Here is a 12,179-nt window from a genome sequence, read left to right on the forward strand (position 1 = left end):
TTACACCCAAGATATCTGGAGTACATATTTTAGGTTTGCCATAACGAACATATGAACTTTCGTGAGCAATACACCAAGACCAGTTCTTCCCTCAGTTCAGTTTAAACCCATTAGGCTCCATAATCAGTGAAAGAGAATAAATGACTTTGATACTGAATACTCCCCCATATAAGAGGCAGACTGGCAGCAATGTTCTAGAGAGAACAGAAGCTTCTGGAATGGGGAATACAGTGAGTAATGTCAGAAGGACCAGAGATAGGGGCAGGAGTGGTGTGGGGAGTCCAAAATACGGTCACAGCTGGAGTCAGTCAAAGAGAGGAAAACTCACCGTCAGTTGGGAGCCAGCAGATCAGACTCTAAACCAGGGGTGGGCAAACTTTTTGACCCGAGGGCCACATCCGGGTTGTGAAACTGTATGGGGGGCTGGGTAGGGAAGCCTGTGCCTCCCCAGCCTGGCCCCCACTCGCTATCCGCCCCCTCCCATTTCCTTTCCCCTTACTGCCCCCCTCAGAACTCCCAACCCATCCAACCCCCCCCGCTCCTTGTCCCCTGACGGCCCCCTCCCAAGTCTCTGTGCCACTAACTGCCCCCTGGGACTCCACCCCCATCCAACCTCCCCTGCTCCCTGTTCCCTGACTGCCCTGAGCCCTATCCCCACCCCTTGACAAACCTCCCGGGACTCCCACGCCTATCCAACCACCGTCCCGCCTGCTCCCTCACCATGCCTCTCAAAGCAGTTGGAGCTCGCGGCCACGCCACCGCGCTGTCCAGCAGGAGCAGTGGGCCAGAGTGCTGGCAGCGCGGCGAGGTGAGGCTGTGGGGGAGGGGGAAGGGGGGACAGCGGGGCAGGGGCCTGGGGCTAGCGTCCCTGGACGGGAGCTCAGGGGCCGGGTAGGACGGTCCCATGGGCCGGATGTGGCCGGCGAGCTGTAGTTTGCCCACCTCCGCTCTAAACTGAAGTAAGTTGTTTCCCAAAGCCTTAGGGAAAAGGAGTTTGTAGCTAGAACTGGCTGGAAATTTTCTGAGGTGTTTGTTGGAAAATGACAATTCATTGAAACCAAAATGTTTCACAGAAATTAGGGCTGTCAAGTGATTAAAAAAATTAATCGCGATTAATTGCGCGATTAATCGCACTTTTAAACAATAATAGAATGCCATTTATTTAAATATTTGTGGATGCTTTCTACATTTTCAAATATATTGATTTCAATTACAACACAGAATACAAAGTATATAATGCTCACTTAATATTTATTTTTGATTACAAGTATTTGAACTGTAAAAAAACAAAAAAAAATAGTATTTTGCAATACCTAATACCTGTACTGCAGTGCAATCTCTTTATCATGAAAGTTGAACTTACAAATGTAGAATTATGTACCAAAAAAAACCTGCATTCAAAAATAAAACAATGTACAATTTTAGAGCCTTCAAGTCCATTCAGTCCTACTTCTTGTTCAGCCAATCGCTCAGACCAACAAGTTTGTTTACATTTACAGGAGATAATGCTGCCCACTTCTTGTTTACAGTGTCACCTGAAAGTGAGAACAAGCGTTCTCATGGCACCGTCGTAACTGGTGTCACAACATATTTACGTGCCAGATGTGGTAAAGATTCATATGTTCCTTTATGCTTCAACCACCATTCCAGGGCGCATGTGTCCATGCTGATGACAGATTCTACTCGATAACAATCCAAAGCAGAGTGTACTGATGCATGTTAATTTTCATTACCTGAGTCAGATGTCACCAGCAGAAGGTTGATTTTCTTTTTTGGTGGTTCCGGTTCTGTAGTTTCTGCATCGGAGTGTTGCTCTTTTAAGATTTCTGAAAGCATGCTCCGCACCCCGGCCTGATCAGATTTTGGAAGGCACTTGAGAGTCTTAAATCTTGTGTTGAGTGCTGTAGCTATCTTTAGAAATATCACATTGATACCTTCTTTGCGTTCTGTCAAATCTGCAGTGAAAGTGTTCTTAAAATGAACCACATGTGCTGGGTCATCATCTGAGACTGCTATAACAGGAAATATATGTCAGAATGCAGGTAAATCAGAGCAGGGAACACACAATTCTCCCCCAACGAGTTCAGTCACAAATTTAATTAATGCATTATTTTTTAAATGAGCATTATCAGCATGGAAGCATGTCCTCTGGAATGGTGGCCAAAGCACAAAGGGGCAAACGAATGTTTAGCATATTTGGCACTTAAATACCTTGCAATGTCTGCTACAGAAGTAGGAGCGTTGCCAGAAGATCAAGGGAAGTGATTATTCCCCTCTATTCAGCACTGGTGAGGCCACATCTGAAGTATTGTGTCCAGTTTTGGGCCCCCCGCTACAGAAAGGATGTGGACAAATTGGAGAGTCCAGCGGAGGGCAACGAAAATGATTAGGGGGCTTGGGCACATGACTCATGAAAAGACGCTGTGGGAACTGGGCTTATTAAGTCTGCAGAAGAGAAGAGTGAGGGGGGATTTGATAGCAGCCTTCAACTACCTGAAGTGGGGCGTTCCAGAGAGGATGGAGGTAGGCTGTTCTCAGTGGTGGCAGATGACAGAACAAGGAGCAATGGTCTCAAGTTGCCATGGGGGAGGTCTAGGTTGGATATTAGGAAAAACTATTTCACTAGGAGGGTGGTGAAGCACTGGAATGGGTTACCTAGGGAAGTGGTGGAATCTCCATCCTTAGAGGTTTTAAAGGTCTGGCTTGACAAAGCCCTGTCTGGGATGATTTAGTTGGGGTTGGTCCTGCTTGAGCATGGGATTGGACTGGATGACCTGCTGAGGTCTCTTCCAACCCTAATCTTCTATGATTCTAAGAGGGAAGCATTATCTCCTGTAAATGTAAACAAACTTGTTTGTCTTAGCGATTGGCTGAACAAGGAGGAGGACTGAGTGAACTTGTAGGCTCTGAAATTTTACATTGTTTTGTTTTTGTACACTTTTTGATTTCAATGACAACACAGAATACAATATATATGAAAATGTAGAAAAACATCCAAAATATTTAATACATTTCAATTGGTATTCTATTGTTTAACAGTGTGATTAAAACTGTGATTAATCATGATTACTTTTTTAAATTGCAATTCATTTTTTTTAGTTAATTGCATGAGTTAACTGCGACCAATTGAAAGCTCTAACAGAAATGTTTTGATTCACTTCTGACGAAACACATGGAGGTGTCTATAGGTTTCCTGCTAGTTCACAAGGGCATCCAGGCGTGCAGGCTGCCCCAAGGTCAGGGATCCCAGTGATGCCAGATCTTCCAGGATCCCATTTCTGTGACAGAGAATCTGGAAGCCCAGGGAACCCCAGGTCCCAAGTTCCGAGGCTTCTGGCTCAGGCATGGCTTGCTGGGCTTCTGGGCTTCCAGCTCCCCATCAGTCCACGCAGCCAAAGACTAGGGAACTTAGAAGCCCCAGAAGCCATGACTGAGTCAGGAGCCTCAGAGCTTGCCTCCCTGGCTCAATTTTGTTTCAGAACTTTCAAAATGGAAAGTTTCTAACATTTCTAAATGATTTTTTTTCAGATTTTCCCTTCCACAAGAAATTCTGAAAATTCTACTTTTGGTTCAAAAGTGGACTGGATCTTTCTGCAGAATTTCTTACAGAATGTAAATTGCAACTTTCAACGAGCTCCAATAACAGGCAAGGATTTTTAAAGCATGACTGTTTTACCTATAATTGTAGGTAGGCCTATCTTAACCCAGACTTCTAATCTCTGGGGTTTGAATGTCAGCAAGTTCCCCAACAGTCTCTGCTTTCCCCAACCATACCCCACCCACCCTGCTGCCCTCAGGGATTCCTTTGTAATCCAGTATGAGTCCTTTGTTCTCCTATGTTTTCTGAGCCTGGTTAAACCAGTCAGGTGACTCAGTGGAGTGTTGGAATAGCAACATTAAAGTCAATCATCCTGGGACTTCACTGAGATGCTGTTATTTAGGCTATTGTCCTCCTTCCTGCCTGCGTTTCCTGACCAACCTGCTATGGCACTGACTTTATATATGCATACAGCAGACATCACAATAACCCACTCAACATGTAACATCAATAAATCGTTACAGCCACTTCCAGATCTGTCACACACTCAACATTCATTTCCCTCTTCAGCTCAAAACTGACTGCCTTATTTTTAAAAACGTTCATTACCTAATGGACCCTGTATTTCTCTGAATCCTCCTCTGCTTCCTCTGCTCATTCAGCACTAAACTGTTATCTGCCCCTGTGGACAAACTCACCACTGTTGATGCAAGAGCCTTTCCTCTGCAGCTCCTACTATCTGGAACAGCTCCTCTGCATTTTTCCGTCTTACTAACTCCCCTCTTTTCAAATCTAATTTCAACGTGTTTTCTCCCTTGACTGCACCTCTTTTCTCTTGCTATTGTTATGTAACTTTGTAACTGAATTGTTTTAACTCTGTACACACTTTGAGATACAACTTGCATGAAAGAAACTATGAAAATAAAGTAGCGTGGTACTGTATTATCATCAGATGACTAAAATAGAAAGGCTGGGTTAGAGGCCAGTTAATTTGGTCATTGTTGTTTTGAGGGAGTAAATTTAAATTTGACACCCTCCCAGTCCCAGATGGAGTATAAATCAGAGGTTGACAACTCAGCACAAATTTTAAACGATCTTCACCACAGAATAACTACAACCTGGTCCTGAACAAGGTATTTGACAGAAAGATGAAATGAGCAGTATTGCCAACCCTAAATAATAAAAAATCATAGGTCAGATGCAAAAAAATCTTGAGGCTTAAAGCAAAGAATACATTTAGGGGTTTTATTTGCTCCCTTTATTTATTAATTTTTTTAAAGGCCTTTAAGATACACTTGGGTCACATGTTTGAGCTTTTCACCACAGCTGTGAGGGCTATAACTTGGGGGGGGGGGGGGCTAATGAAAACTGAGATTCTCAAATATTCATTTGTCTCCAGGAGCTGTGGCTTTTAAGTAAACCAAAAACTATTGCGAGATTCATAATAAAATTGCAAAGTTGGCAACACTGACATGGATAATATACATTGTTCTTCAAGTTCCTAATTACTGCAGTAGGGAAAGGACTTAAAAGAAAAAAAATAAAAATTTGAATAGCAATTGGCTGCCAGTGTGCTGAAAGTACTGCTTATCATGCTGACTAATATCGTCTCATTGTTTTCATGTACTCCCCCTGTTGATCTGTCTATATCCATCTCTTTTCTCTTGACTTGTACTTAGATTGTAAGTTTTTGGGAGCAGGGATTGTCTTTTTGTTCTGCGTTTGTACACACCTAGCACAATAGGGCCATTGTCCATGACTAGGGCCCCCGTGTGCTATGATAATACAAATAATAAATAATACCAAGACATGGATTGAGCAGAAAGGTTTACTTAGTGGCCACTCAGATTCTCTCTGGGATGGCTAATTTGCAAAGCATAATTGGGGTAAAAGAATTTATCTTCCCTGATTTAAGTATTTTCCTTCTTGCCCCTGCATATTTTTCAAATTATGAAATCTTTTCAAGTACATAAACAAAGTGCCCATATAACTGTATTGTTATAACCCGCATCCTCCTTCACCCTGTCCCTTCTGGTTTGTCACCTGGACTTCTTAGGTTACATCACTGTAAACTCTTTGTCGGGTGGACAATGCTTTCTTATATCATCTGTGAAGGACTTAGCACACATTTGGGCACTATAAAGCAATCATAGATTATAAGATTGCTTCTGGGTCTTAAATGAATGTGCTTATATGAATGTCTGTGGAAACAGAATTGCCAGTGCACATCTCAAAAATAAAACTTGGAAGTAAATGGACTCAGTAAATTTAACATATTTATTACAGACAGGAATTGGCATCCCCCGTATTTCAGCCTCTCCTGGAAAAAAACAAAAGCCTGTGGATTAAAATATCAATAATGTATCTGAAAAGAGCAAATGTCATTAAATTATTGAACTTCTATTCAAACTTTTTTTTTTCTTTTAAGCCATTTCATACCTTTGACATATCCCCTTTGACATATCCAATTACTTATATAATATAAAAAGTCAAAGAAGGGTTCTGAAGCGGAACCATTCCGTTCCTAGGGATGCTAGGCAAATCCTCTTGCTGTTCTGAAGAGATTTGCCCAAGTTTCTGAATCTGCATAGACAAGGGGAGAGGTCAGGAAGCCTGCACATCACATGAGCTAACTCGAAGAGCAAGTTTATAAACCTTAAAGAAATGAAGATATCCATTGTCACTGTGGGCATTTCAAGGGTGTGTGTGAGGGAGATTGAGAACATTTCAGTTGTGTGCATGTCACTGAGGCCATTTCAGTTGTGTCTTGTGTAGGTGGACATTTTGTGTGTGACCAAGAATGTTTCACTGTGTGCAGGAATTTATTGCTCATGACAGCTTTACTGGCTTGCCGGCCCTGAAGGCCTCTATTTATGCCCTCGTATTTATACGTGTGGGCTTCCCAAATGGCTGGCCAGTGTGCCTCCCCAATTCTAGGGTGAGAGGATTGTGATGCTTCTGTTCCCATGGAGGCCGGGGCTTCTCTGATGCTGTGGGAGATCCCTGTCTCGCAGCTGCATGTGTGCCTGGCAATGTGGCATCTCCATACTGTGGTGTACAGCACCGTGCACAGAGCTGACCACTGGGGCCCCAGCAAACATAATGTGCTGGGCCTCAAACTGCCCTGCAGCTCCTGAGCCCAGCCACTGGGGCCACTCCCTAAAGCAGCCGCTAGCCACAGGCTCAGCCCCATCCTGCGGCTGCTGCTCTGGGGTCGGGTCAGGCGGCCACAGCCAGGCAGGCAGTGAGGGAGCTCGGGGCCCAGCAGGGGGAAGCAGGCTACGGAAATTGCCCAACCCCTTCGCTCTCTGGGCTCCCGCGGCTTCCATTCTTCGGTCAAGTGGGCGTGGCCAAGTGACTCTAAGCGCCCCGCCCACCGAGCTGGTGACCGAGCCCCCTCAGCCTCGCACGTCGCGCTCCGGAGTGGGCGTTACTAACGAGCCTATCCACCAATCAGCGCTGTCCTTCCGAGTGGGCGGTACCACGGGGGTGTTCATCCCGAGTCTACGCCTTCCCGGCGGCACCCCCCTCCAGCCCCAGCCGAACAAAGGGGCGGGGCCACGAGGGGTCCCCTGAGGCCCTCCCGGCTCGTCCCTTCGCCCTCCCTCCCCCGCCTGACCGGAAGGATGTGCTCCCGGAAGTTCCGGTGCCGTCGCTGTGTGGGATAAACAGTAATGGCGGAGGCTGCGGCTCCGGGAACAACAGCGGCAACACCGGGAGCAGCGGCCACGGCCTCCAGCCCCACAGCCGCGCCCCCCGCGCCGCCGCCGGCCGCAGCGGGGTCGGGAGGAGGGGGCGGCTGGACCAAGCAGGTCACCTGCAGGTAACGCGCTGCTAGGGGAGCGGAGCGACACCGGCGACCCCTCGGGGCTGCTGCCCTTTCCCCGCCTGGGTCCCCCGGCGGCTGCAGCCCGGCCGGCTCCTTCCCAGTCCCTGCCCTCGCGTCGCCTCTGCCCGGGCCTTCCCGGGCAGCGGTCTGGCCAGGGAGGCATCGTCTCCGTGTAGATTTGCACCCCCGTGGCTGTGCCCAGGAAGGGCCCCCGCCAAACCGGGCTCCGCCTCTAACCCAGCCGCTCCCACCCCTCCCGGCGCCGCCCCGGCCCGCTGTACAATTGTTCAAACTTTTTATGTTGTTGTGAAGAAGCTGGAGCTGCCTGCCCTCTGGGCGCTGCCGTGTGAACGAGAGGGAGGACTCGGATGTGGTCTCGGAGGCTGGGGGAGGGTGAGTTGTGTGGGGTTTTTTTTAAACGCCTCCCTCCCCTCCAACATCACAGTGACCCAGATTTGCCAAAGTGACTAGAGATTTTGCTGGTCCAATTGGAGATCTCTTAAAGAGGCCTGTTTTTTTTTTCCAGAAAATGTTGAGCGTGCATGCAGTCTAAAAATCCGGCTCTTTTAAGATCTCTCAAGTTGGGCAACCAAAAATCAAAGCAATCCAAATGGCTAGATGTGATGAAAAATCTTAGCCAGTGTGTTTGGATTTTGTTTGTTCTTTTAAATCGGAGGCAGACCTTATCCTACCTCATTCAAGTTGGAGTGGTGGGAGAAAAGTAGGATTGCCCAAGCAGAAAATACCAGTTTATGTGAGATACATTTAATTTCAGCTTCTTCCAAATGGAAAATGCCGAAGGGTGGATAGAACTTGCTGCAGCAGATGGGTGGGGAAGGGTTGAGGGAGAGGGTGTTCTTCCTGGCTGCTGGCTTACCTTGTTCAACTGCAGGAATGACCTATTCTGAGGATCTTTTTAAAGTGTCTAGGCAGGTATTTGCATGGAGAAATGACTGTAGTTGAGCCAATTGGCTGTTCGTGCTTAGACACCAGGAACTCTTTTGTTGTGTGGGATTATGTCCCACCAATGGTGGATGCACATAGCTGTCAGAACACAATGTGGAAGACCCACAGCGATGTTCCAAAGAAGATGATAAATTCAGGAAGAGTAAAATGTGGGAGCGTTACATTCTCAGTTTCAGATATAAATAATGTAGCATTTACTAAAATATTGGATTTATGCCCAAAGTTTGACATTTAATAAACAAGGACACAGGAGAAAGCTACAAAAAAGTAGGGAGATTTCTCACTTTTGTAGTACATTATGTAGATCTTTAACACACTGTATGATTCTTTTATATAATTTTGCTTCCTTCAAGCTTATTTTATTTCTGCAGAACCATCAGAAATACAGAGGTTTGACACATTCTGCTGAGACTTTCTCAGTGTACAGAAATCTGCAAATCATAAACTCTACAGGGCAAGATTGGCAGGTTGGGCCACTTTTGAACCTTATATTGGAGGGGTGTTTGCAAGTAGAAATAAATATGAAATGTTGTATTGATTCACAATAATTAAGCTAAAATCAGGTCATACTGCAATCTGCAATAATTCAAGTACTACAGTATCACACAGCAAACTGAAAATTCAAGCTAATATCTGGGCTCGGTTTCTTGGCATATAAATATGTCGGAGATTGCAAAGGTAAAAAAGTATCCCTCTTTTGGATTAAGAGGTAGAACATGTCATTCTGCAATACCATATGTCTTGTCGCTTTGTACAGCAATTAAACAAAAGATTTGTGTGGCCATTCTCTAAGCTAGAATACATGCAACATTGCAGTTGCTATCAGAGAGTGTAGCTTGGAGTGTTTTGCCTATTTATAACAATAGTTCTGTAAACGTACATAGAGCTTTACAAACCATAAAGATGCTTCAGGTTCCTGACCTGAAGAGTTTATAATCACATTCTGATAATAAGATATACAGGATGACAGTCCAGTCATGAGCAGGTCTATGAAAGTTTTCTCTGCTCTTTAATCCTTAATGTTTTGTTTTGATAATCAGAATTGATATGAGTGGATGTTCTTCTAATTCTTATGCGAAGAGGAGAGAGAGGGGAGAAATATATTTCATTTCACAAGCTAATTTTTCAGTTTTGCTGACTTTAAAATCTGTCTAAGTGAAACATACAACACTTGTTTCATTAAAGTAGGGGTGTGACAATTCGACATATAGTTAAAGAAGTGACAGTAAAATGTGATAAGTGGGATTACCAAAAAAACCTCACGGAAAACTGAAGAGTATTTTGACAGAGACAAATAATTTTCTGTCTTGAAAGTCAACTACTGACTACTAGAAAACATTAAGTAATTATATCAGGCTTTTAGAAATTAGCAAGAGAAAAACTGTCAAGAGTTTGATCTAAACATTTAAATAAAATCCATTGTTTAGAAAGTAAAAATGTCAAGTTACATAGAAGCATAATTAAGGAGCTGCTCATCTTGCAGGCAAAATCTGTGTTGAATTGCAATTGGACATATTTAAAATGGACATATTTAATATACTATCGTAAAAATATTCCAAAACCACTTGGGGAGGTAAAATAGAGAAATATTCTTGGGAGGAAGTAGAAAGAACAAATTCTAGCTTTGAATCGCATACTACATGTCTTTTCTCCTGTATATTCTTCTAGTAGAGCAAATGCACCCTGAAATATTAAAACCATTATCTGAAAGTAATACAGTAGAATCTCAGACTTAAACACTTCCTGAGTGGAGGTTGTTCATAACTCTGAAATGTTCGTAACTCTGAACAAAGCACTATGGTTGATCTTTCAAAAGTTTCCAACTGAACATTGATATGATATAGCTTTGAAACTTTATTGTGCAGAAGAAAAAGGCTGCTTTTAATCATCTTAATTTATTTGAAACAAGCACAGAAATGGTTTCCTTACCTTGTCTTTATTTTTTTTGTACTGTACAGTACTTGCTTTTTTCGTCGCTGCTGCTGCTGATTGCATACTTCTGGTTGCAAAATGAGATTTGTGGTTCACTGGTCAGTTCATAACTCTGGTGTTTGTAACTCTGTGGTTCTACTGTAAGAAGCTAGCTAGGAAGCTGGCTGACCATGTTTCAGATGTTTGCTCATTTGGATGTGGCCTGGAGTGTCCACAGCCTGCTATTATAAATGGTGTGGATATTTAGGATTGGATATCTCCATTCTGAGTGGTGAGCTGTAAAATGATGTGACTGTTTGGACAAGGGAAGCTAGGTCCTGTACGAGAACTGACAAGCTGGAAAACTGGTCTATTTAAAATAATGTGAGCCATGGTCATGCCTGGCACCTTGGAAGGTAAGAGATTGTCTCATTTGTGCTATTAGTGTAGATACTTTGGGGTGGAAGGAATCCCAAATTTGATAAGATTACATAGTGCCAACTGTGCCCACATATCTATTCAGGGGACACCATCACAGGGCCTAATAACATCAGCCACGCTATCAGAGGCTCGTTCACCTGCACATCCACCAATGTGATATATGCCATCATGTGCCAGCAATGCCCCTCTGCCATTTACATTGGTCAAACTGGACAGTCTCTACGTGAAAGAATAAATGGACACAAATCAGATGTCAAGAATTATAACATTCATAAACCAGTCGGAGAACACGTCAATCTCTCTGGTCACGCAGTCACAGACATGAAGGTCGCTATCTTAAAACAAAAAAACTTCAAATCCAGACTCCAGTGAGAAACTGCTGAATTGGAATTCATTTGCAAATTGGATACTATTAATTTAGGCTTAAATAGCGACTGGGAGTGGCTATTTCCCCTTGGTTTTTCCTACCCCCCCCCTCCCCCCAGACGTTCTGGTTAAACTTGGATTTAAACTTGGAGAGTGGTCAGTTTGGATGAGCTATTGCCAGCAGGAGAGTGTGTGTGTGTGTCCGTCCCTGGGAAAAAGGGAGGGGGGGGTGAGAGAGCCTGGATTTGTGCTGGACATGGCCCACCTTGATTATCATGCACATTGTGTAGAGAGTTGTCACTTTGGATGGGCTATTACCAGCAGGAGAGTGAGTTTGGGGGGGGGGGGGGAGGGTGAGAGAACCTGGATTTGTGCTGGAAATGGCCCAACTTGATGATCACTTTAGATAAGCTATTACCAGCAGGACAGTGGGGTGGGAGGAGGTATTGTTTCATGATCTCTGTGTGTATATAAAGTCTGCTGCAGTTTCCACGGTATGCATCCGATGAAGTGAGCTGTAGCTCACGAAAGCTCATGCTCAAATAAATTGGTTAGTCTCTAAGGTGCCACAAGTACTCCTTTTCTTTCTATTAATTTGTGAAGACCAAACTGTTTACATTAAATTAAATAAACTAGTGATCTGGTGTATGTTCGTTTTTGTTGCAGTTCGCTCAGATGAATGGATGAGTTACCTAGTCATGTCATTTTGAAAGCACCTACTGCCATGGTGCTTAAGTATCATACCTATCAGTGTCAATATTGCTCAGCCTAATAACCATACATAGTTACTTGTATGTAAAGGTATTCAAGCCCACAGAATTTTGCTGAGTGTAGTAGAAATAGACATGGAATTATAAAATTTATCAGACGTATGCAACCCCAAGTTAATAGTAGGCTGTCAAATTGCTCTTTGATAACTGCTAACCTGATGTGCACTAATGCAAGCTTTGCAGAAAAACTGTGATATTAGCTGTGGAGTCAAAGAGTGATGGGGAGGAATTCATTCTGTTTCAGTAACTTTCTAGTTACCTGGTGGTGGTGGTTGGGTTTTTTTCTGGTGAATTTCTTGCGTCTGACGGATTCGATCGACTTGAAGCACTGATTTTAAAGCTAACTGTACATTGCAGT

General features: G+C 44.0%; 1 protein-coding gene across 2 annotated transcripts in view; it reads left to right on the plus strand.

Moving 5' to 3' along the window:
* The first annotated feature begins 7,130 nt into the window (after positions 1 to 7,130).
* Positions 7,131 to 12,179, plus strand: part of MKRN1 (makorin ring finger protein 1) — a 34,570-nt gene continuing 29,521 nt past the window's right edge. The window contains exon 1 of one of the 2 annotated variants that reach the window (XM_077828162.1): positions 7,131 to 7,361. In XM_077828162.1, the coding sequence (XP_077684288.1) occupies positions 7,213 to 7,361 (149 nt within the window). In that variant the 5' untranslated portion in view covers positions 7,131 to 7,212. The remainder of the gene's footprint in view (positions 7,362 to 12,179) is intronic. The other variant, XM_077828155.1, reaches the window with a different exon arrangement.

The sequence above is a fragment of the Eretmochelys imbricata genome, chromosome 1, assembly GCF_965152235.1.
Source record: "Eretmochelys imbricata isolate rEreImb1 chromosome 1, rEreImb1.hap1, whole genome shotgun sequence".
Lineage (NCBI taxonomy): Eukaryota > Metazoa > Chordata > Testudines > Cheloniidae > Eretmochelys > Eretmochelys imbricata.